Raw genomic sequence first — 26,396 nt, 5'->3', positions numbered from 1 at the left:
CCCTCCTTACAAAGCAGGTGAGGAAAATGCAGGGATGGGTGTCCTCAGGGGAGCTCACAGTTCTGAGCTGCTCCAGACACAAGGACTCGAAAGTTGGGCCTTTTCTGCATCTCCGAGTCCTGCCCGCGGGCGAGTGGTGTGAGGACCAGGAGCTCTGTGGCTGGATTTCAGGGCATTTTTTTCTGATGCAGCTGTGATTTCCCCACAGATCCCTCGTGAGGACGAAATCTAGAGGTGGAGGCGAAGGCAGAAATGGCCGGTTCTCAGGTGAGCCTGGTGTCCCCGCGGAGCCGTGTCCTCTGTTTCCTCGCAGGCCTTCTCATTTAGAAGCTGCAGATGTGGATGACTCAAGTTCGGGTGCTTCTCGCTTCTGCGTTCACCTGTTTTTAAGATCTAGTCAGATCTTAAGATTAGGTCTTTAGAATGCTTCTCTATGTCCCAGAGCCTTCTGTCCTGTGTCCCCAACCTGGCTTCGATAGGGCATCAGCCGTTGTCACTTTGAATTAAAGTCCCACGAGGAGTGACAATATTCCGTTGGTGGCAGATCCAGAGGGGAAGGTGTTGAGTCCGAGATTCCTGTGGCTGATGAGGTCTGGTCCTGGGATGTCAGGGAGGGAAATCATTTCTCATTCAGGCTCTTGGGATTCTCTATCAGCTGTGGCAAGCAGGGAGGAAGGAAATGTAGACAGAAGCTCGGTGGGTGTGAATCCAGAAAAACTTGGAAACTTCTCATTCTAAGAAAGGGGGTATGTGTATCTTCATCTTTAGCACGTGAAAGAGATATTCTACTTAAAGTCCATGAGAGGAGGGTGCCTGGGGATCTTCATTGACTAAGCATGGACTGTTGGTTGAGCTCAAGTCGGGATCTCAGAGTCCTGGACTTGTATCCCCTCTTCTGGCTCTGTTCCCAAAGGGGAGTCTGCCTGACATTCTCTTTTTTTCTCTCCTGCTGGTCTTCATCTCCTCTAAAGTATAAATCAATCTTGGGGACTGAGGGTGGTTCAGTTGGCCATAGAGTCTGCTTTCTGCCTCCAACTCAGGTCTTGATCCTGGGGACCTAAATCCAGCCCCACATCGGGCTCCCAGGTGGGCTGGGATCCTGCCTTTTCCTCTCCTCTGCTTTTCTGTCTGTTTGCCATTTCCCTCTCACTCTCTCTGAAATAAATACAGTAATTTTTTCAAAATTTTATTTATTGTGGCACCTGAGTGGCTCAGTGGGTTAAGCCTCTAGAGGCCTTCAGCTCAGGTCATGATCTCAGGGTCCTAGGGTCCAGCCCCACATTGGGCTCCTAGTGGGCAGGGATCCTGCTTCTCCCTCTTCCTCTCCTGTTCTGCCTGCTTGTGCTCTTGAAGGAGCAGGAGGCTGGCTGAGGACAAAGCAAAAGCTGGCGCCTTGCACCCCCCCTTCACCCGCTCCCCTCCATATGTGTGGCATTCCTCAGGCACCCCTGACTGCCATAAAATGATAAATGGTTAACTTGCTGAGATCACAATCCTGCAAGACAGGAGTCTCCCTTGGTTTGCAAGTGTCCTTGAGATTTACAACAAAGAAGTTACCTTATCAATAGCCCAATTTCCAGGGACACAGAACTCAGTTCCTCAAGCCCTAATGTCACCCTCCCCTCCATGAAAACGGAAGGAGGCGGAGGTAGAAGTCAAAGTAAATAAAGTTATATTTCTTTTAAACCTAAATCTCATTAACAAGGATGCTTGATAGCAGGAATGTAACATTCCACCAGGAGACTCCCAATTGTCTTTACTTGATAGTAACCAGGCCTTCAATATCCTGATAGTGCTTTTTTCCCCATGCGTGGGCTAACCGGCCAGTTCTGCTTCTGTAAGATTGCTTTATCTGTTTTTGCGTGGGGTCCCCTAACCCAATTCACTGACGCCAAGTATGCCTGTTCAAACTGTCAATCAATCAGCTCAGCCCCACCCGAAACTTGTTTGTACCTGTCTATAAAAACCCTGCACCAACCCAGCTCTGGACCTCTCGGCGTTATCGGCAACGAGCGGCGCAGAGTTGCAGGTACGAACCTGCAATAAACGACCCTTGCTGATTGGCTTTGACTCACGTCTCTGGTGGTCTTTTAAGGTGGGGGTAATACTCTATTGGCATTTCACTCTCACTTGCTCTATTTGAAATAAATACAATCATTGTAAGAAATTTTTATTTATGTGTAAGAAAAAGAGAGCACAAGTAGGGTGTACTATGAGCAGGGGGAGAAGGCTCCCCACTGAGCAAGGACACTGTCCCACCAACAGCAATGTAAGAGGTGTTCCCAGGACCTTGTGTCTTGGCCTGAGCAGAAAGGTGAGGTCCACTGACTAAGCCACCCAGAGGCCCGTATAAATAGAATCTTTAAAGAAGATGAAAATAAAAATAAATCTTAAAAATTAAAAGAAAGACATAAAGTGGTATTACTAGCACAGGGACACTGTGCTGTCTCAGTGTAATGTCCCTGTCAGTCGCTTGGGGACCGAGATGTGGGTCCATGATTGGCTGGAAGCCCATCCAGCAGCGCTGCCTGAATTGCCCTGAGCCAGGATAAAGGTGGAGGAAGTTTACTGAAGACCTAAGAGATCAGCAGGCAGGAGGGCACAGCAGAGCTCCTCTGCAAGGGGGTATTAAAGGGGGATGGAAGGTGAGGAAATTGGGGGAACCATGAAATTGCTCCTCTCTGCTCACTGTGCCTGGTTGTCAGAAGCCCATTGGTTCCTTATGGTCCTGGTAATTTTTTTTTTTTAAAGATTTTATTTTATTTATTTGTCAGAGAGAGAGAGGGAGAGCGAGCGAGCGAGCACAGGCAGACAGAATGGCAGGCAGAGGCAGAGGGAGAAGCAGGCTCCCTGCCGAGCAAGGAGCCCGATGTGGGACTCGATCCCAGGACGCTGGGATCATGACCTGAGCCGAAGGCAGCCGCTCAACCAACTGAGCCACCCAGGCGTCCCTGGTCCTGGTAATTTTGAGGTGCGTCCCCTGATAGCCCTGTCTGGACTCAGCCAAGGGGACGCTGGGACCCTTCCTGCACTCCTTTGCTCAAGCCTGCTTGCCTAAAAGCACTCTACAGAAGGGAAGTGTTTGAATTGTGAATGTATATCCACTGTATTTGCATAATTAGATTTACGTTCTGAATTCCTGCGTTCAGTCCACAGGAAAACACCAGTGATGGTGTGTGCTTTGATGTGCATTAGGCTCTGATAAGATTTGTTTCCATTCAGCTGATGTGAACTTTTTTATTGGCTTGGTGCTGCTTGTCAGATCCTCCCCTGTCCTGTTCCTATTTTCCCTCCTGTCATTTGTAAGGAACATGGGATACTGAGGAATATGCGGGAACTATTGTATTTAAGGTGTCAACTTCTTTTTTCTGCCTTTCTCTTGCTTGTGGGTTTGTTCTTTCTCTTTCCTTCTTTCCTTTTTTCCTTCTTTCTTTCCTTTTTATAAATGTTTTCTCAGTTGAGAGAGAGAATGCATGAGACTGAGGAAAGGGAAAGAGGGAGAAGCAGATCCCCACCGAGTGGGGAGCTCAACTCAGGGCTCCATCCCAGGACTCTGGGATCCTGACCTGAGCTCAAGGCAGACCCTTAACCCACTGAACTATTTGGGTCCCCCTTGCTTGTAGTTTCTGAGGAGGACAACAAAGCCAAAGAGGTGTGGATAAAATTAAATGTCCTTCAACTTCCAGTCTGTTTATAAATACGTCAGAAAGGCAGAGTAGGACATTACTCAGGGAACTCAAAACTGCCTCAAGGTTAATGTTTTGTTGGATGCAAAAAGCAACCTTAGCCTAACAATAGACCTCCAGAATCCTGTAATTCCTCTTTAACAGATGTAAATTGCTTTGGAAACTTCTGGAACTCTATCCCCCAGATGTAGCTTGGCCACCGTCCTTCAAGCTTGTGGCCCCTGATAGATATCTGGAGGGTCTCCTGACTAAAGACACCTGACCCACTGTTAACTAAACAGTGAGTGGCCTCATCAAAACACCAGCTGGGAGGCCTTGAGGGTCCTGGAAACTTGCTTCCAAATTCCTTAGAGCCTCCTGCTATCCCTCACCCCCTCCCCACCTGACAGCATAGAAGCAGTCACTGCTCACAACTTTACTCTCCCCTTGCTTTATTTAGGACCACAGTGTTTGTACCATGGGTATCTGAACAATTCCTTCATTATTCACTCCAGAACCCCAATATTTCATATCGGAAACACGTCTAGAATTTCTTGACCATTAGGTCCTCTCCCACATCCCAACACTTTGTGGTGGATAAGGCGGGCTGTCACCGCTGTGTAGTCGATAGAGTTGACTTCTGGGAGTGAAAGGAGTGAAAGCTCTCAACCAGGCAGCTCTCAGCCCCCTGCCCCATAGGTTTTTCTTTTTTCCCACACCCATCTCAGGGAGAAGGAAAGGTCGGATCTGGTTCTAGCTGGTGACATAAACCCCCACTTTCATCTTAGGAAACATCGTGAACTGTGTCAATGGCCACTTGGTGACTGTGGTATTTATTACAGGGACTGCTGACCTTCAGCGATGTGGCCATAGAATTCTCTGAGGAAGAGTGGAGACGCCTGACCCACAGTCAGCGGCAACTGTACCTGGATGTGATGTTGGAGAACTATGGACACCTCCTCTTCTTGGGTGAGGAGGACTCCTTCCAGATTTCCCAAACCCTACTCAGGGTTTTATTCCTTCCCATGAAGACTGTCTTTTTGGAGATTTCTCTTGGAATGACTAGAATTCAGATCCAGGCAGAAAGGGAAATAAGTAGGGCTTTGTAGATGGAGAGAAAAATCTTCATGGGGTTTCCTTCTCAGCCTTAGCTTCTCTTTCCACAAGGAAACATCATTGCTTGTGTAAATGAGTGGCAGTTCTCAACCTTTAGTGACATAGAATGGTGCTGCTCACATCTTAAACTGAAATTTCCCCCCCCCTTTTTTTTTTAAAGATTTTACTTATTTATTTGACAGAGAGAGATTACAAGTAGGCAGAGAGGCAAGCAGAGAGAGAGAGAGGAGGAAGCAGGCTCCCTGCTGAGCAGAGAGCCTGATGCGGGACTTGATCCCAGGACCCTGAGATCATGACCTGAGCCAAAGGCAGTGGCTTAACCCACTGAGCCACCCAGGCACCCTGAAATTTCCCCTTCTTATTATCATGTCTACTACTTGGAAGTGTAGGTCAGGATGTGAACATTGTAAATTCCTACTGAGGTTTTTTTGTTTTTTGTTTGTTTGTTTTTTTTTTTTTTGAAGACTGTATTTACTTATTTGACATAGAAAGATGATAAGTAGGCAGAGAGGCAGGCAGAGAGAGAGGGGGAAGCAGGCTCCCCACCAAGCGGAGAGCCTGATGTGGACCTCGATCCCAGGATCCTGACATCATGATCTAAGCCAAAGCCTGAGGCCTATCCCCCTGAGCCACAGGAGGTGCCCCACCTCCTGTGTGTTTTGAAGGGACTATTGCGGAACCCTTTTGGGAAACCATTTTCTAGGATTATATAATATCATCTCTTCTCTCCTGATTACAAGACTCCTGGAAAGTTAGAATTGGCAGCAATAGCCATTTTCTTTTATCCTCATAAACAGGTCTCCTTCTGTCAAAGCCAGATCTGATTATATATTTGGAGCAAGAGAAGGTGCTCTGGGATGTGAAGGGAAAGGAGACCGGAGGCTTCCATCCAGGTAGGTGGGAATGAATGAGGCAGGTGACAGAGGGGAGGTCCAAGTCTGAAGGAGGAAGGTAGACCTTAAGCAGTGGTATAATTAGCTCTCCTTGAATGAAAATCAGTTAGAGACTTGCCTAGTTTTACATCTCTCTCTTTCCAAGAGGAACGTCTGCTCTCCAACATTATGAAGCTCTTACATTCTCTGGGAATTCTCCTTCAGGTGCAGTGATGGTCATCCATAGGTGAGCCAGGAGACTCTCCTTTGAGAGGGAGGGCCCCCTAATCTGAGAGCTTTCTGTTGCTCTGAGGGCCCTGGGGAAGGCATCCTATTTCTAAGGACCTGTATGCTACAGCCTTTGTACATTCTGGTTTTCATTATGGAACAAGTAGGTCAGAGTAGTTGTATGCACACTGGGGTTTGTTGGGGAAATTCCCAGAACACTGGAGACAGATTTTTAATGTTCTCTGTCTTCTGTTTTCTAATGTTATGGAGACATTAATCTTAGTTTTACAAAATTGAGTTTCAGTAACTTCATCAGATAACAAAACGCTGCCCTAAAATGAGAAAGTGTACTGCTTTATTTCATTTCAACTGGTCTTTTTTCTTTTTCTTTTTCTTTCTTTCTTTTTTTTTTCATATAGAAATTTCTTTTCTATGAGATCCATTCCTCTGTGGTGAAATACTGTAATGTCTCTATTTCTTTACAAGAATTCTGACATAACAAATGCTCTTGGGGAGATAGCACATTTAGAACTTGAACTTGTAGCCTATAATAAGTTGTCATTTATTACCTTATTTTTTAATAATTGCATCATTGTATGATTCTTCTATGAACTTCTTGTGACTTTGTCATGGGTGTTTTCACTTTCTAGTTAGTTTTATATGAGATTTATCTTTGTATTTTTTACATCAAATGTCCTGTTATGACATGGGCATGTGCTTTATGAGAAGTGACTTAGACAATTAATAATCTTCCCGTATAGTTTGTTTAAAATTTTTATTTGTTCAAGACAGAGAGAGAAAAAAAAATGAGTACAGAGGGGAGCAGCAAAAGGAGAGGGAGATGCCAAGTCCCTGCTGAGCAGGGAGCCCAGTGTGGGGCTGTTTCCCAGAACCCTGAGATCATGACCTGAACTGATGGAAGATGCTTAACTGACTGAGCCCCCAGGTACCCTAACCCTTCATGTTTGAAAAATCCTTGTGTTCAGTAATGCATGTTGTTTCATAGGAAATTAATCATGAGCTTTTTCTTCTACTTTCCTCAGAATGCATCAGAATTTAGCCCCAAATATTAATTTCATATACAGTGTCTCTCAGCATATTTTCAACATCTATGATGTTTTCTTTTTTCAGAAATGAGGATGTTTTTTGATTCATCTGTTGTAACTGAATGGACTAGGGTTACATTCTGTGGAGGAGAACGAATATATTAATACCATAATACACATCTTTCAAGCTTTTTAAGTGCTCATAAAATTGTATTTTATAGCTCATTATGATTTATTTTAATGAGAATTCTTTACAGTATTATAGTCCATGAGACATGCCAATCAGTTGCTTTTTTTTCATGGGTATGTGGACACAGCTCAAAATTATGGTAATATAGGGCGCCTGGGTGGCTCAGTGGGTTAAGCCGCTGCCTTCGGCTCAGGTCATGATCTCAGAGTCCTGGGATCGAGTCTCGCATCGTCTCTCTGCTCAGCAGGGACCCTGCTTCCCTGTTTCTCTCTGCCTGCCTCTCTGTCTAATTTTGATCTCTCTCTGTCAAATAAATAAAAGAATTCTTTATAAAAAAAAACTAAAAAAATATGGTAACATAGAAGTTTTCCTTTTCTGTCATACATCAGTGTTTTATTTACAATATGGGTTGAGTTTTCTCTTATTCTGCTTTGGTAATTTCCTAAGCACGTGCTTCTTTGTCTGACTCATTCCACATTAGCTAGGTGTCGCTTGGGTTTTATCTGTGCATATTGTTTGAGGAAGAGAATTTTCACCTCAGTATATTTCAGCATATTTCAAAGCTATATGAGTATAACTCAAAAAGAATGAGCTTTATGCTTTTTGCTGGTAAATTATGTGTGTTTTTGTCTTGTGTTTGTATGTCGCACGTACATACTGTGCCACCCCTACTTTTTGTCTCCTTGGTGGGTAGTCAGTGAATGTTGTATCATGTCTAGGTGAGTTGTCATCCACATAGAATTAATTTCATCATGTATGTGTGGGTGAATGTTTATTCTCTGCATGAGAGAAAGACTTTTTTTTGAATTCAGAGGAATTTTCAAACATTTTATACTTCTGTATATACTTCTGTTTTGGTATGAAATATAAAAGATACACTTGAATTAATTATAGGATTAATACTCATGATATGTATTGGTACCTTTGTCATTGAGTTATGCATCTTCTATGAGTATTTTCATTGTGGTTACCTTAGGGATTCATTAAAACAACTTAGTTGTAAGTGCACCTTTTAATTTTGTTTTTATTTCTAAAATATTTTATTTCTCTATTTGAGAGAGACTGAGAGATCACAGGTAGGCAGAGAGGTAGGCAGGGAGAGAGGGGGAAGCAGGCTTCCCACCGAGCAGAGAGTCCAGGGTGGGTCTCAATCCCAGGACCCTGAGCTCCTAAACTGAACGGAAGGCAGAGGCTCAACTGACTGAGCCACCCAGGCACCCCTAAAACAAACCTTTTAAAACTCAGTATCAATTATATAGAAAGCTCTTCTTCCTGTCTCCACCCCTGCACACCCTCCCGACCTCGTTAAGGACATCACAAATTCTTTTATGTTGGATCCTTTATTACCCACATTTGTGATTTTTATTTTATTTATTTATTTTTTTCAAAACAAAACTCTGTAGCAGAAATAAATGTGACTAGTATCTCATTGCAACACACAGCACATTTGTGTAATTGTCTACATATTTATGTTCAGCGGAGAGCTCTGTGTTCTCATGTGGTTGTAGTTTCTGGGTAGAGTCTTTATTTCATCTAGAAAGACTTCCTTTAATGGTTCTTGTAGGACAGATCTACTGGTGAGCTTAGAGAGGTTTTTACTTGGGAATGTCTTCATTTCTGCTCCGTGAAAAAGAATTTTGCTAGGTAAAGTACTGTTGGTGGGTATTTTTCAATCTTTGAGTACCTTAGTACGTTACACTGGGCCCCATTGCTGTTTGGACTGCTGAGAATCCTCCTAGTGATTTTCTAGGAGCTCTTGCACAAGATAAAGTGGATTTGCCATTGTGTTTCTTTTAGATTTATTTATTTGTCACAGTAGGTGAAGAGGCAGGTAGAGAGGGGGAAGCTCTGCTGAGTAGAGAGCTGGATGGGGGGGCTCAATCCCAGGACCCTGAGATCATGACCTGAGCCGAAGGCAGGGGCTTAAACCATTGAGCCACCCACGTGCCCTGACATTGTGTTTCAAAGTCTGTCGGCATCTGTGGTGTTGGGTGGGTTAATTACAACATGACGTGAGTCGTCCCATTCTTTGTATGAGGTCTGCTGTACATACCATGGTTTTACAAGGAAGTAATTTGAAGGAATAAAATATGAAGGCAATAATAATGAAAAGACAATTACCGTAGTGCGCTGGATTTATCAAGAAAACTTCTCTGTGTCTAAGTGGACTGTTATTGGTGAAAAGCACATTATTCAATGGTTAACTGTGTTTGTTAGCAGACATGAAAGGATTCAGGAGCGGATGGATCTCTAGAGAGGGACAGTTATTTTCAGTGTGATTCATTTTTTCTTTTGACTCTATTTTGCACATGTAGATGGACATCCAAAGAAAGCCAGAGTAGCAGAAGTTCCATCAGATAAACTAGCCTTTTATCTTTTGTTTATACTGCTTAGATATCAGCGTACTGCTGACCTCACAGAATGGTTTTGAGTGTATTTCTCTATTTCAAAATTATAAGATTTTTTTTATTGCTAAGATTTGATAAGGATTGTCGGAATGATTTTGGAAAATGTTAGTTTCTTTCTCTTGTTCTGAACCATGGCTCACCATCTAACACCCAGGGCTTCTAGCTAAGGATTGCTAAGTGAACAGAGTCACTACACATATAATAATAAGCCATAGTTACACATTCTCAAGGATGATCAAGCAAATTTTACCCTGTATGTTTCTCCTGTTGCTCTGTGAGCATAGAGAACACAAGCAGAGATTTAGGGTTTTGATCTGCACAGAATGCAGTGTATCATATTAAGCTAAAGACAGATTTTGCAGTCCCAAATCTAACTAGGAAGAAGCACGTGTACATACATATGTGTGTGTACCTGTATCTTCAGAAGGAAAGTGAATCTTGGTTCAAACCAGGTCATTTCCAAGTTTGAACATTAATGATTTCTTAGCAAGCAAAGAAATTCTAGATTCATAATAGAAATACTTTTCATCTCTGTATTGTATTGAATTTATGCTTCCTACATCTGGTGTATCTTAGTTTGAGAATCTCCCCACGCGAATCGTCTCTTACATGACTGGGTTTTACTCCTGCAGGATCTACTCTGTTTTCCTTACTCCCTGTGTCGACCTGTTGCTTACCTACCTTGATAGAGTTTTTTTTTAAGATTTTATTTATTTATTTGACAGACAGAGATCACAAGTAGGCAGAGAGGCAGGCAGAGAGAGAGGAGGAAGCAGGCTCCCTGTTGAGCAGAGAGCCAGATGCGGGGCTCGATCCCAGGACCCTGGGATCATGACCTGAGCCGAAGGCAGTGGCTTTAACCCACTGAGCCACCCAGGTGCCCCCCCTTGATAGAGATTTTAAAAAGAATTTCCATGGAATGACATGGTATTCAAAATTTAATTTAAATGTGAGAGTAATTCTCCAGGGGGCATTATAAATTCCATGTAGTTAAATTGAGACTTCAGTCCTTCCTTTGCAGTTGGAGAAGTAAGATTTCCTTAGTTGTTCTTCTTTTCCCTTCTAGGAAGTGACATCATCCATGTTGGTCACTTCAGTGTCAGCATTTGATTAGGTAAAAATGTGGTGAGTTCGTGAATCTTCACACTTGTTTATGTTTTTGTGTTTTAACACTTCCTTGAAGCAAGAAAAGATGGGATAGGGCTGAGTGCTGAGTAGTTGTTCTAACTTAAACAGAACACAGTCTTCTGTTAGGCATGATGGAGTAGCCCAATGGAAGAGATGAAACAGATCAGGCTGAAACATTGGCCAGGATTCTTCATCTGGGGAGAGGACCCCTGTCCAAGGCTACACTACTGACTCTGAATCTAGAAAGAAAAATTGTACTTCCTTTCTTCCCAAATGCTGTCCTCTTCTTCTGTCTCATCTCTATTTCAGGGGTGGAGGCATCACAGCTGACTTTCCCTCCTGTGTTCTGGAAACCTCTTTGTCACTGCACTCCCCCACCCACCTAAGCCATGCAGGGCCTTGCCTAGCCTTAGGAGTAGCTTGGAGTTTTCTAATGCCACTGTAAAATGGTTGATAACAGGATCATGTGAGGCTGTATGTCTGTTTTAAATACAGAGTTTTCACCACTGCACTGGAAGAAAAGCAAAAAACCATCACTAGGCCACAGAATTAGTTTAGGCACTTGGCACTGGAAATTGTGAGGACAGATAAAATGTGATGTTGCAACAGTTTGAGAGGAAGGTAAGTGATATGGAAATGAAATATGGCGAACTCTTGAAATGTGAGCAAAGATGTGGTAGAGAGGTCCCTTTGGTCACTGCAAGGCCTTAGGAAGCTACTCATAATGAGCTAATGAGACAGAGAAGCATTCCTGAGAAATGTGGCTGTCTGGGACATTCGATGCTTTTCTCATGATGTAGTGTATTCCTTGTTGGTCTTGAGGACCAGTTGCTATTGGATGCCATTGATAATCGTACTCTCTGAGGCCCAGATGCATGGAGTGTGTGGAGAGGGGGTATTAGTTGATTTAAACATGGTGGGCATAGCATAAAGATGTCACATGATAGAGTAGATGTTGAAGACGAAGAAGGCTGCTGGACACTTTGAGTGAGAACCAGCTAGGTGTGTGTTGCGGTTCCACAAAGCATTGGTATCCCAGGAATATAACCCAACATAGGTCTGATCCACGGTAGATGGGTGACCTTGCAAGCATTATGACCTGTGGTTGGCAGGGTTCTCCCTCACTTCCACTCAGCCCTGCGGTGAATCTATCCTGTGCTCTGATCCATGTGCAAGTCAATGATTAATTGAGAACTCAGTCACCAATTTCCAGCAGTGATGATTTCTGCTTCAAACAGCCTTCCCAGTATTTGGGGTAGCTGTCCCTATGTTGTTTCAGAGCCTATGCTTTCCCTACACCCCTCTTGACCTGAGTGAAAAGTGGATTTGTATGAGTTGTAGAGACAGGTAACATTCAAGTTGGGTAGCATGGTACGCTCATACTGAATATGGGATCAGTTGAAGGATAATAGGTTTTTCAGTAGCTGTTCTGCTGTGGTCAGCTATACCATGAAAGTCTGTTGTGTCCATGCAGAAAAGAAGGTGGCTATTTGCATATTCACATATCCAGTGTGTCGGTACATGCTCAGGTCTTCTGAAATAGCCCAGATAACCTCGAGTATAATCTGAATTTTACATGTCTTCTTTCTGGGATTATCCACCCTCAGCCATAGTGCTTATACTTGAATTTTCTTGGCCCCAAGATAACTGCCCAGCACCAGAGAGCAGTCATGTTTCTTGCAGCAAGGAACACAGTGTAAACCTGACAGGACATAGGGGATTTGATTTGAACCATTTCTGCTCCCATTCAGGGAAACCATCCTCCCCAAGGCACCACTCTATGCCATTGACCAGAACTGTCACAAGGGCCGGTCTATGTTGAAACACACAACTGTAGCAGAGGTGGACGTGGAAGATGTTTGTGAGTGTCTCTTGTTTGAATTCTTTCACAGTGTCTGGCACAAAGGTGATGACATTTTGCCCTGAAGCTAACTAGCTGTTTCAAAGAAGCCCTAAATTAGAGAGTGTCCTTAATCTAAGTGCATGCCGATTTTCTGCTGCATGCATTGGCATCCTGATAAAGAGCTGCTTAAGCCTGCAGTTGTTTCTGATCTTTCAATAAAAATAGTCAAAAACAGATTTATCATGAGAATGCTATATTCAACACCATATAATCCGTAACATGTGTTAATGTCTGTCATGCATTTCTTAACTTAAAAAAGTATTTACATAAGTTCCAGATCAGTTTAAAATAAGGAAAAGATATATTCATTTATTTTACAGATAGCTCAGGTGAGAGGCAGGGGAGGGGCAGAGGGAGAGGGAGATGGAATCTCAGAGTGACTCCCTAGTGAGCATGAAGCCTGACACAGGGCTCGATCTCAGGACACTGAGACTGTGATCATGATGTTATCTGAAATGAAGAGTTGAAAGTTCAACCCACTAAGCACCTAGCAGCCCCACTTTTTTTTTTTCTTAAGCATCATTTATTTTAGAGCACACTAGTGAGTAGAGCAAAGGTGCAGAGAGAGAGAATCCTGAAGCAGACTTGCTGCTGAGTGGAGAGCTGATGATGTGATCGAACCCAGGACCCTGACATCATAAACTGAGCTGTAATGAACAGTGGCAACTTAATCAACTGAGCCACCCCAGAACCGCTGTTCCCATTCACTTAAATTTGGATTGCTTTCATTTAGAATGTGAACTATAGTGTATCTGGGGTATCTCAGCAAGCTGAAGGATGGGGGAGAGAAGAGAGATGGAAGAGGAGGAAGCCAAGGTAGATTCTGTTAGAGTCACATTTATTAATAAATAAAGAAAATGCGTGTTGTGTATGTTGTGTATATGTGTGTGTGACCCAACATGAACATGACCACAGCTTGGAGGTTTACTGAGAGTGACTTCTGTTGGGATAACTCGGGATATAATTATGACTTAGTTCCTGCAAAGGTTGTCAAGTTTTGTCTGGGTCAGAATCACCCAGAACACTTGTAAATTTGGATCCCTGTACCCAGCCTTACATTACCATGTCAGTAGCTTTGGGTTGCAGGCCCCCCACCTTTCCTATTTTACCCTGTGTCAGCTGACTGTCTAGGGACTAGACTTTGAGAACCTAGATCTGGGGACACCTTCCATAGTCGGGTTCCTCAGGAAAGGTAATAGCCCTTGAGTAATGTAGTGAGATACTCAGGTGTGTCATCTTGGTTCTCCAGGTGTGAACCTAGACTCCTGTGTGTTGGTCCTTTCCTGTATTGCACCTTGGATGCCTGACCTTTGTTTATAGTATGGAGGAGTCAACCAGGAAACCACTCAGGCTACATATGTGTGGTGTGGGCTGGAATGTTGACTTTGAAGTGTTTGTTCATGGAAGCTATTCTGTGTGAGCACAGCTGGATGAATCATTGCATGTCAAGGAGGAAAAAGAATCCAACCCAGGTCACCTTCTAGAAGGGCCTCCTGCTTTGTCCTATGTGCCTCATGTTCCTATGTAGGTCAGCCAGATTCAAACCCTGACTCTGCCAATAGTGAGAGGCTCACTAGGCCTTCCTTTATCTACATCATTTCTTTCAAAATCAATAAATGAAAAAATAAATCATTTCTTTCAGTACAAGGAGAATAGTATTAGCCCTAACCCATTGGATCCAGAGCATTGAATACACTAAGATCAGATTCAGTAACCGTGGGACATAAGTTATTTGCAGTATGTAGAGGATGGTGTCAGATGCTGGTGAATATTTTGGATTTTTTTTTAAATTTTTTTATTTTTTATAAATATATATTTTTATCCCCAGGGGTACAGGTCCATGAATTGCCAGGTCCACACACCCCACAGCACTCACCAAAGCACCCCCCCATGTCCATAACTCCACCCCCCTCCGCCCAGCAACCCTCAGTTTGTTTTGTGAGATTAAGAGTCACTTACGGATTGTCTCCCTCCCAATCCCATCTTGTTTCATTTATTCTTCTCCTACCCACTTAAGCACCCATGGTGCATCACCACTTCCTCATATCAGGGAGATCATATGATAGTTGTCTTTCTCCACTTGACTCATTTCACTAAGCATGATACACTCTAGGTCCATCCATGTTGTCGCAAATGGCAAGATTTCACTTCTTTTGATGGCTGCATAGTATTCCATTGTGTATATATCCCACATCTTCTTTATCCATTCATCTGTTGATGGACAACTATGGAACGTTTGGCTATTGTGGACTTTGCTGCTATAAACATTCGGGTGCACGTGCCCCTTCGAATAACTACGTTTGTATCTTTAGGGTAAATACCCAGTAGTGCAATTGCTGGGTCATAGGGCAGTTCTATTTTTAACATTTTGAGGACCTCCATGCTGTTTACCAGAGTGGTTGCACCAGCTTGCATTCCCACTAACAGTGTAGGATGGTTCCCCTTTCTCTGCATCCTCGCCAGCATCTGTCATTTCCTGACTTGTTGATTTTAGCCATTCTGACTGGTGTGAGGTGATATCTCACTGTGGTTTTGATTTGTGTTTTGGATTTTCTTTTTAATCATTAAAAAGTAGACCATAAGTCGTGTTTCATACTGAATCCTCTCTGAATGGCAGTAGTGCACCTTATAAAAAGAAAAAATACCCTGTGTACATTCGAAACATGGAAGTATGTGTCTGATGCCAATTCTTATTGGAATGCTGTGGAATTTCTCACTCTTGTATCTGTGCATTCCTTTCTGAAATGTCAGGAAGGCAAGTATGAGTGATTTTATTCTCTATCATCTGAATGTAGACAACTGTTTGGCATTCCTTCTAATGGTATCCCATGGACCTCTGAAGCTTCTGGTATAAACCATGCATGATCATTTTGGATATAAATTTATTCTATTTGAGCACAGAGGGCTAGACATCTGTCCATGGACATATGTAGACTCCTAAGTGCCTCCAAAACCTTGCTGGCAACTCCGTGATCAGCGAGGGTCAGAGGTGATGCTGAACATGTGGCAGGACAGGCTCTGAGGTTGTCTAGGGTCTTTCTTCAGGCTTCTAGTGGTGCAGGAATGGAAGCTAGCATCAGCCATGGGAAGTGACTTAGAACGTGCATAGCTACCCAGACAGAGAACATAGAATGTTCTGGGGGGCCTGGGTGGCTCAATGGGTTAGGCCACTGCCTTCGGCTCAGGTCATGATCTCAGGGTCCTGGGATCAAGCCCCACATTGGGCTCTCTGCTCAGCGGGGAGCCTGCTTCCTCCTCTCTCTCTGCCTGACTCTCTGCCTACTTGTGATCTCTGTCAAATAAATAAATAAAATCTTTAAAAAAAAAAAAAGGACATAGAATGTTCTAGTTCAAAACATTGGCTGGACACCCAGGTCAGTCACAGGTGCTGACAGTTCCCCTTAAGCAGATTGCATATTACGCAATCAGTGGATATTGTCTGTAATGGAGTCCCACTCATGCTGACAGCTTTTGGGTGAAAGGTGTCTACCTTGACTTTGGATGAATGCTACATTGTTAGGTTCACAGAGTGGCCAGGGATGTGTCTTTGGTGGTATGGTGTGCATCTTGGGTATCTTCCAGGCCTTTGCCATTGGCCCTATGACTAATGGCTGGAAGATCTTAAAGTCAAACCTTCCAGGTACATTGACTTTGGCATCTACCCTGCATGTGACTGTATAGCAGTGCCAAGTGAGCAGCAAAAGATCATGAAGGAAAATGTATCTGTACCGTAGTAGATATCTTAGACAAATCACACATGTGCCTTATACAGTATTGTCACTCTTCCTTGAAGTCATGTGGTGACCTCGTGATCTGTGTGAGTGTTTCCTTGATGGACATTTTAGTTATAGTGGTCATTCCACTCATATTTATGTATAAAAATGCTTGGTAGTGTAGTGATAGCATCTTAATCTTGGGTTGGGAACAGATGAGTTTATTGTACAGGAAAACAGATGGTTTGTTTTCATGGCCAAGGATGGGGCATATACACTAGATGTTCCTTGAAGATATTGGGGTTTCCTATGTTCAGAGTCTCCAACACAAACCCACCGCATGTGCAGTGTGTCCCTGTTTGAGTTGGGGGTGGGCGGCCGGCCAGTGGAATTAGTGCGATGAAGATGTTTACGATGTTTGCTGTGTCATGAGCCATATGACAGTTGGACTTTGACCTGGGAACCTCTTGTCTTCTGCCCGTATTGGAACAGGTTACAGTATAGAATGCTTGTCATCTTGGAATTTTTATATTTACTGAGATTATCTGTGGACTTTATTCAAAACAAAATAGACCTTCATAGGACTGTCTCTAGTTTGTTCATTTAAGTTGTTGTTTTGGCTGTACACATAAGTGAATACGTATAGTATTTGTATGTCACTTGGTTCACACTGCATAACACCTTCTGTGTCAAACCACATTATCACAAATGACAAGACAGAATGAAAAAAGCTGAAAGAGACACATATACAATGAATAGCCTGAATGTTACCAGTGTGGAATGGAGAAGGATGATGGGCAACATGAGGAAGTAGAAATGGGAAGTACAGGCTTCCAGGGGGTGAAAAGAATGCAGGGAACTCCTCAAATGCTTTTCCCATAGCATTTTATGGTGCCAGATATTAGCTAGTATTGCTGAATATAGTAGCACCTATAGAGTTGTTGAATCCCCATTTTGTACACTTAATGTAATGGAACATTGTAAAGTATATATTAATAGAAAGGAAATCAAGGTGGATGTCAAGAAGCATATACATATGTAGATTAAAGTAGTGTCTTAAGAATTTGCAGGTAAAGAAAACTAAGCCTACTCTTCCAAAGAAGCTAATCGTAACAGTAGGATAAAGTCCTAGGAAAGCAAACTGATCTGTATCACAGTGGAGATAAACATTCCTCAGTGTAGAAGGGAAGGGACAGGGAAAGAGAAACATGTGCCCAGCAGAGCAAAGAAGGGAACTGGAAAAACAAGAAGAGCTCTAGTCTTCACAGGCAGCCCAGGAAAAGGAGCCCAGGGCATACACGGAAGGACAGTTATTCCTGGGAGAGCTTCTTAACTCCATTTCCTTGAGTGTGGTCTCCCTCCTCTCACCACTGAGGAACATCAGCAAGGCTTTTCCTTGGAGGTGTATTCCTCAGGGAAGATGAGAAAGTGCAACCAGGTTGTAGAACTGCTTATTTTAGGCAAAGTCAGTTTTCGGAAAGAAGCCTAGTTTCAAAGAAGTGATCCTGTAGCCTGAAGCCATGGGTATTAGTAGAAATGCAGGGTAAACTTGAAATTGATAAAGGCCATGGATTCAGTGGGATCGAAGCTACAAAATTCAGCGTTGTACACAGAAGCAGATTTCACCTGCATTTCTTGTGAAGGAGGGAGCTGTTTCCATGAGTATGGTGGCATGGAAAATTGAAGAAAGAAAAATAAGTGCAGAAAGGAGTGACTGGGTTAAGTTTGTTATGCAGGAGTAGGGTTGGCTTCAATGAAGAGTGGAGGGAAGCGAAGGACTCCATACTCACCTGTATGCTCTGCGTTTTAGGAACCTTTGAAACTATCGTGATTCAGTCCTGGAATTTTGAGTGGAGCATGCATTGTCAATCAGGTGGCACATTTGTGAAAAGTAGAAACTCAGATGCTACCCAAACATCCAAATTGGAGTATGAATTTTAGCAGGATCTTCAGTTCATTGTCATACACATTAACATTGGAAACGTGCATATCTAGCTCAGCCAGACTCTTCCCATATTCTACTCCTGATGTCATGTCTGTAGGACATTAGTTTGATAACTGTGCCTGGTTGTATGCCTTAAATCAGGATATATGGTCTTCATTTCCCAGATTATTTTGGGTATGGGTTATCCCTTGACATCCACATAACAAGAGGATGGATTTGGATCTTCATCCAAAAATGGCATTGGAGTTTTTGTAGAGATTGCATTTTGTGTAGATCCCTTCAAGATTTATTGTTTCAATTATTCCAGTGAAAGAATATCAGTAGGTTTCCTACTTATTCATTCTTTGATTCCTGCACAGTCTATTGCACTTTTCATCGTTTCTGGTTTGAACTCTACCATTATGTTAAATTGGAAGCATTTATTGGGGGAGAGGGGTGCGGGTGTTTGCTGTAAATGTATGATGTCTCCGTTATTGGAATTGTTCTTTGTTGTGTAGAAACAAAACTAATTTTTATGTGTTGGTTTGTGTACCAGCTTTATAAAATCCATATGAGTTTTAACAGGGTTAAAACAATAAGCATTCCCAGGAGAAGAAATGGCAGTTGCGTAGGAGGGTTCTAGACTCATGTGTCCTGTCATGAGCATCACTAGGCAACTGTCAGGTCATGCTAAATGCCCCAGATACTGGGCTGAAGAGTGGCAGGAGAAACTCCCCAAGTAAGAGGAGAGAAGAGGACACATGGAAGATGGCAGATAGGGTGAAGATACGGTTTACGGAGGAAAGGAGTATAGCATTGTGGAGGGGAGGGAGCCCCAATTGTGCAATAGGTGTCATGACAGAGGACCGCTCAGGAGGTTTTCCCAAAGCCATTGGCTTGGAGAGGGAGAAGGGCTGAATTTCTTGAGTTCTTGGAACCAGCACATCTTAAAGTCTGGAGGTTTAATGGTCAGCAGCTTTGGATGGGAGAGAACCAGGAGGGCACTGGGGTGCTCCTGGAGAGAAGGCTGGCAAACAACCTGGGGGCACCGAGTGTGGAAACAGTCATCTGGAGAACACCTGGGGTTCACAGTGGGGAGAGTATTCAGTAGTCTAGGAGCACATTCCTGAGAGGAAACATTCAGTGACATGTGGCTTCCAAAACATGGGAGCCCTCTCCTGTCCCATAGCATAAAGATTGAGCCCCCTCAGTGAGGACACTGGCTATCTGACTTGCTTGCACCAGTCCCCACCCCCTGTGATCTGAGGGAACTGCCCTTCTCAGTGAGGCTTTCCTCAGTCTCAGCAAGGTCAGCCCCTGTCCACATCATGTCTCCTGAGCAGAGAGTTCTGCAGGGCCGCAGTCCTGGTGGAGTTGATGTCAGGTCTCCTTTCATAAGCAGAACAGAACTCATCTAGTTCAAACTGGCCACATTCAGGCCAGGGACCAAACACTGCCCATAGTAGGCAAGGAGAGCCCCTGCAGACCACTGGTCTGAAGGATACAACAGGACACATCACTGACTTTTCTAATGGAAAGAGGAAAGTAGAGACTTCGAGAAATGCCAAGATGAAAGAATTTATAAGACCAAGGGCAGATACACAATGGAAACAGTAGTACAGAGCTTAATGGAGAATTTAAGTTTGCAATCATAAGGATACTCAAGGGGTGAGAAAACAATACTGAGAACTTTACCAAAGAGATAAGAGTTAAAAAAATAATTGGATGCTTGGTGGCTCACTTGGGTAAGTACCGACTCCATTTCTGCTCAGATCTTGATTTCAGGGTCCTCAGATGCAGGATCAAGTAAAACTGTATATTCAGTGTGATGCCTGCATGTAATTCCCTCTCTCTATGGCTCTCACCTGAAATCTTGTGATTCCCCTCAAATATTGTTGCCTTTTATAATTTTCTTCCTAAAGTCAGTTATACTTTTACTGTACTTTGTTTGATTCAGTTCAGTTTTCTGTTTTCCATATCCTCCGGTCTTCTGCTAAGTTTTAGCTCATATGATCCTTTTTGTTATTATTAGAATACAATCTACACTGTAACCATATCACGGAATTATCTATTAGGATATATGGTCAATATGTTGTGTACCATGTTGCATATCCATGGGGAAATGAGGGCCTGATGACACCTTGTCAGCCATCGTTCTGACATTGTCTGATTGACTTGATGCTTCTGCATTAAAGGTCATCAGTATATTGTTCGGAATGTAGTAAGTGCAATGGCTTTACTTTTATTTGGTATCTTTCAGCTCTGTCTTCACCTGAGACCCCGCGTTTCCTGCTACAGCAGAGCTTAGAGGGTTCTTTCCAGAACGGGTCAACGCACAGATACAAAGATAGTTCTCTTGAGATACTACACTTATGCACAGACTGTCATAGTGATGGGGAGAATGAAGGGCCTCAAAGAAATCCTGGACGATACACCCAAACCAAGGCAATTGCCCATAATGAGAATCTCACTGCCTCAAATGGCGAAGGACATAAAATGTGGTGGAAGAACTCCATTTTTAAGTCAACTGTTTCTGCAGAGCAGTGGGTCTCTGTAAGCACAAACTCCAATCAGATAGTCAACCATAGCGATTTGTGGACAGGCCATTTGGAACATCTGGAAAGTAACGGAGTCCATGCTGAGAATAATGATTTGAGCCATTTGGAAGATAGGACTGGCTTGACCTTAAATCAGAGATTTAGAAATGAAGAACAAAGTGCTCAGTGGGATCCATATAAGAGGGACTTCACTGAGGAGTTGACCCTACAGTATGATCAGAAGCTTTTTACTGGAGACAAAATTGCTCAATGCACTGAATCTGAGAAAACATTGAACCAGGCTTCCAGTGTTCACCGATGTGTCAGGGCTAGGTTTGCAGAGAACCATTATGAATGTGATAAATGTGGGGAAGGCTTTCATCCAAGCTCTAACCATTTGGGAGACAGTCCTCATAAATACAATGAATGTGGGAAAGCTTGTAACCAGTCCTCCAGTGTTGGTGATCATCAGAGAATTCATGAGGGAAAAAGCCCATTCACATCTAATGAATCAGGGACCATAATTAGTCAGTCATCAAACATAAACTTCGATGAGATAATTCCTTGGGGAAAGGAAACTTACATTTTTAAGGAATGTGGTAAATCCTTTGACTGCCACTCAACACTATCTCAACATCAGCAAATGCATACTGGAGAAAAAGTATACAAATATGAAGAAGGCAATCAAAGTTTTAAGGACTGTTTATCAATAAGTGGACATTTGCAGATCTGTTCTGGAGAGAAAAACTGCAAATGTCAAGAATGTGGCAAGACTTTCAATGATTACTTAAGTCTTAATAGACTTCACCAAATTCATATTGCAGGGAAAAATTACAACTGTAATGAACATGCCAAAGCCTTTACATCATGCTCAAAACTTACTCAACATCAGAGAATTCATAGTGGAGAGAAACCTTACCAATGTCCAAAATGTGGCAAGAGCTTTAACCACAGGTCAACCCTTATTATACATCACAGAATTCATACTGGAGAGAAACCTTACCAATGTCAAAAATGTGGCAAGGCCTTTAAACGCCTATCACACCTTTCTCAACATCATAGAGTTCATACTGGAAAAAAACCTTACCAATGTCAGGAATGTGGCAAGGCCTTTACCTGGAGTTCAAATCTTTCTCGGCATCACAAAATTCATACTGCAGAGAAAACTTACCAATGTCAAGAATGTGGCAAGACCTTTAAGTGGAGGTCACATCTTTATCAACATCACAATATTCATAATGCAGAGAAACCTTACCAATGCCTAGAATGTGGCAAGGCCTTTAACTGGAGGTCAGGTCTTGCTGAGCATAAAAGAATTCATTGTGGAGAAAATTCATACCAATGTGAAGAATGTGGCAAGCCATTTAAGGACAGTACAACTCTTATTGAGCATTACAGAACTCATACTGGACAGAAACCTTACCGATGTCAAAAATGTGGCAAAAGCTTTAATTGGAAGTCATCCCTTATTCAACATTATAGATCTCATACTGGAGAAAAACCTTACCAATGTCAAAAATGTGGCAAGTGCTTTAACCGAAGGTCATCTCTTATTAAACATCATAGAATTCATACTGGAGAGAAACCTTACCAATGTCAAAAATGTGGCAAGGCCTTTTGTTACAGTTCATCCCTTACTCAACATCATAGAACTCATACTGCAGAGAAACCTTACCAATGTCAAGAATGTGGTAAGGCCTATGCAGTCCCTTCACAACTTACTAAACATCACAGAATTCATAGTGTAGAGAAACCTTACCAATGTCAAGAATGTGGCATGGCCTTTTTCTACAGCTCAGCCCTTATACGACATCACATAACTCATAGTGGAGAGAAACCTTACCAATGTCATGAATGTGGCAAGAGCTTTAAATGGAGTTCATACCTTATTCAACATCACAGAACTCATACTGGAGAGAAACCTTACCAATGTGAGGAATGTGGCAAGGCCTTTACCTGGAGGTCAGGTCTTACTCAGCATTACAGAATTCATTGTGGAGAATAATCTTACCAATGTGAAGAATGTGGCAAGCCATTTAGGGACATCTCATTTCTTAATGAACATTACAGAACTCATACTGGAGAGGAACCTAACCAATGTCAGGAATGTGGCAAGACCTTCAAGGTGAACTAAAACCCAGCCAACATAGCAGAACTCATACTAGAGTGCAACCCTATAAATTCCAAAAATGTGGCAAGGCCTCTAACTGGTGCTCAAGGCTTAGTCAGCATCAGAGAATTCATAATGGAAAGACATCTTACCAATATCAAGACTGTGGCAAGACCATTAACCACAGCTCAGGCCTTACTCAACATTGCAGAATTCATACTGGAGAGAAACCTGGCAAATGTCATGAATGTGGCAAGGCCTTTAACCAGAGGTCAAGTGTCCCTGAGCATCAGAGAGTTCATCCTGGAGAGAAACCTTACCAACGTCAAGAAGGTTGTTAGGTTGGGCGCCTGGGTTGCTCAGTGGGTTAAGCCTCTGCCTTCAGCTCAGGTCATGATCTCAGGGTCCTGGGACTGAGCCCCTCATTGGCTCTCTGCTCAGCAGGGAGCCTGCTTCCCCCTCTCTCTGTCTGCCTCTCTGCCTACTTATGATCTGTCTGTCAAATAAAATCTTTAAAAAAAAGATGTTAGGCCTTTACAGGCACTCGGTCCTCACTAAAAATAATAATTATACTAGATAGAATGCTTACTAGTGTATAAAATGTAAAAACAAGGGCACCTGGGTGGCTCAGGCAGTTATGTGGCTCCCTTAGGCTCAAGTCATGATCCCAGGGTTCCAGGATTCAGCTCTGCACCCGGCTTCCTGCTTAGTGGGAAGCCTGCTTCTCCCTCTTGCCCTGCCTGATCCTCCTCTACTTGTGCTCTCTCTCCATCTCTCTGTCAAATAAATAAATAAAATCTTAAAGAACAAAAGAAAAAAAGAATGTGAGCAAAATTGATTAAGGAGTGCTCACCAATTCATGCCTATGAGAGAATTCATATTAGACAATAGCCTTCCAAAAACAACTAGTTTGGCAAGGCCTTTGTCCAGCATGCATGCCTTCCAAACAGAATTCATACTAGAAAGACACTGGATGAATAATGTGGCCAAACCTCTAGCAGGCACACAACCCTTGCTGCACATCACAGAATTCACCCTGCAGAGAAAATTACAGATGTAATGAATGTGAGAGAGTGCCTAAGGGCTGCTCCCTCCTCACTCCATATGAGAGATTTTATTTTTTTTCTTTTTTTTTTTAAAGATTTCATTTATTTATTTGACAGAGAGAAATCACAAGTAGATGGAGAGGCAGGCAGAGAGAGAGAGAGAAGCAAGCTCTCCGCTGAGCAGAGAGCCCGATGGGGGACTCGATCTCAGGACTCTGAGATCATGACCTGAGCCGAAGGCAGCGGCTTAACCCACTGAGCCACCCAGGCACCCCATATGAGAGATTTTAAATAGGAGAGTTAGTGTACAAATACTAAGAATGGGTCTGACCTCTCAGTGGGACTCCCAACTTCTTCACATCATTGGTTTCATACAGGAGTGAAAGTGTGAAATGTAAAGAAAGTGACCAAGCATGTAACTGGAATTCAGTGCTTACTCAATATGTCAAAATGCATAGTAGATTCAAACCCTTGGAACATCGTGAATGTGGAGAAGCCTTTATTTTAGTATACATTGGAGTACACACCAGAGAGTGCAGTACGGAAAGTCAATAGAAAGCAATGTTCAGAAAACTATTGAATTGAACATCAGATGCCAATGAATGTTATGGAAATCAAGCCAATGGAATACATTATTGACCCTACTCAGACATTATTCTGCTTGAAAATAGTGATTATAAGGAGAAGTCAGACCTGAACATTTAGAAAATGTATATGGTAGTCTGTTGAACAGATTTAATGGATGGACTTTTTCATAAATATATAAGGGTTTCAGTATTTTTAAATTTTTACATTAACTCTATATGAGATTTGTGGCTAACAATTACTAGTGTATTTCCTCTGAAATCACTCCTGAAAATTCCTCCATTCCTTGTGGGTGTGTAAGGATACAGGGCTGATTGTTGCTACATCAAAGATATTAGATGTTCTGCTCCATTAAGTGGACCATACATACCTAATTTTCCATGGAAGAGGACCGTATGATATACAACATATGAATTACATCTCAGTGGAGATGGTGCTTATGGTTATAACACTGATGTAAGATTCCATGGGATAGGTGTTCAAGGAACACACGTCTAGATGTATTGAAACTAAATATTAGAAATAGGTGGTTTTCCTAATTGTTCTTTAAGGAAACAAAGGGAGCCATGTAAACTACGAATGTATCTCCCTAAGCACAATCATTAGAGGGTATAACCAGATGTGGTTAAATGAGGAGATCCTCACAGATGACTGAAGGAGGGTAGCTAACTCTTCCCTGTTGAATATACACATTTCTGTGGAATGTACCTCAGTCTGAAACTTTTGGAAATAGGTACTCCCACATCCTTCTGACAACACCTGAATGCTTTTGTACATGTTTGTTCTGTGGGGATTTGATATGCATTACTCCGTGTATGTGTGAACTTATATTTTCATTAATAAAATGGTGTTTTTCTTTAAAGGATTTTATTTATTTTGTTGACAGAAAGAGATCACGAGTAGGCAGCGAGGCAGGCAGAGAGAGAGAACAGGAACCACGTTCCCAGTGAAGCAGACAGCTCAGTGTGGGGCTGGATGCCAAGACCCTGGGATCATGACAGAGCCAAAGGCAGAGGCTTTAACCCACTAAGCCACCCAGGTGCCCCAATAAAACACCTTTTTTTAAACATATGGATATCGGTTTGCCATGAATGATGTGTTATTCTACGTCTAGTGTTCATCTATTTCATTGCGGGCTGTACAGAGCTGTTTGAAACCATCACCTGTTTGGTACTGGAGTAAAGCAATACACCTAGGACACCATTTTCCCAGTGCTCTGAAGGTTTAAGGGATATGTGATTATTTTTCCCCAGTCCATGCTATGATTTTCTTCTGTTTGTGAATAGGATGATACTACTGTATGTGTATTACCAAGCTTTGTGACATAGAGGTATTGTTGGTGTTTTAGCTCATGTACTCCATGATACTGCTACTTGGTATTGATTTTGTGTAGCCAGTAGTGTTGTCAGGGCCTTATACTGACAGGAGCCCTTCTCACTAGTGCATTCCCCAGTCAGCACACTGTAGGTTGACAAGTTAGTGGAACATCTCATATGACATCTGTACTCTCTCCTAGTGAGCCACCATCACTCCTTTCTTCCAATGCCTTCCTTCCCATGTCCCATAGAGAAGACTCCCCCTCCCCCAGAGCTTCCCTAAATCTGTTTTAGTCAGAATGGCATATTTTGGACATATACTTGGGACTCGATAGCACTGTACCATGACCCCACATGAGAGTATGTACCCCACATCCTGCATTGATGGTTGTTTTCATGTGTCTGTGAAGTACAAATACACATCTGACTGTCCTATGTGTGTCATAGATACCCCATAAGAAAGAGAAATCTATCCAAATCAGAGTGATGTGGTAACCCAGGGAAGAGACAAAAAATATTTAAGGTGAGGAATTAGCATGTAGAGGAGGACAACTGTGCTGAGTTTCCCAAGTGACTCCCTAGATGTAGAAAGTAACTTCTACTTGTTTT

The 26,396-nt window shown here is 42.7% G+C and overlaps 1 protein-coding gene across 1 annotated transcript; it reads left to right on the top strand.

Moving 5' to 3' along the window:
• Nucleotides 1–252: 252 nt before the first annotated feature.
• On the top strand, nucleotides 253–25,653 carry ZNF845 (zinc finger protein 845). Its single transcript, XM_059151210.1, has 8 exons — nucleotides 253–267; nucleotides 4,508–4,634; nucleotides 5,579–5,674; nucleotides 5,879–5,900; nucleotides 12,405–12,514; nucleotides 20,454–22,692; nucleotides 23,028–23,173; nucleotides 25,586–25,653. The coding sequence occupies exons 1-8, from the start codon at nucleotides 253–255 to the stop codon at nucleotides 25,651–25,653; spliced, it is 2,823 nt and encodes a 940-aa protein (XP_059007193.1).
• The last annotated feature ends 743 nt before the right edge of the window (nucleotides 25,654–26,396 follow it).

This window comes from Mustela lutreola, chromosome 16 (assembly GCF_030435805.1).
Source record: "Mustela lutreola isolate mMusLut2 chromosome 16, mMusLut2.pri, whole genome shotgun sequence".
NCBI classification, from domain to species: domain Eukaryota; kingdom Metazoa; phylum Chordata; class Mammalia; order Carnivora; family Mustelidae; genus Mustela; species Mustela lutreola.
The sequence above is the reverse complement of the archived record's forward strand: the minus strand, read 5'-3'. Positions and strand labels throughout refer to the sequence as shown.

Excerpts from the sequence above, each read along its gene's own strand:
- ZNF845 (XM_059151210.1), top strand. Across the intron at positions 4,635-5,578 it reads TGGACACCTCCTCTTCTTGG|GTCTCCTTCTGTCAAAGCCA; the intron begins GTGAGGAGGACT and ends CCTCATAAACAG. Across the intron at positions 22,693-23,027 it reads GGCAAGGCCTTTACCTGGAG|CTCAGGCCTTACTCAACATT; the intron begins GTCAGGTCTTAC and ends CATTAACCACAG.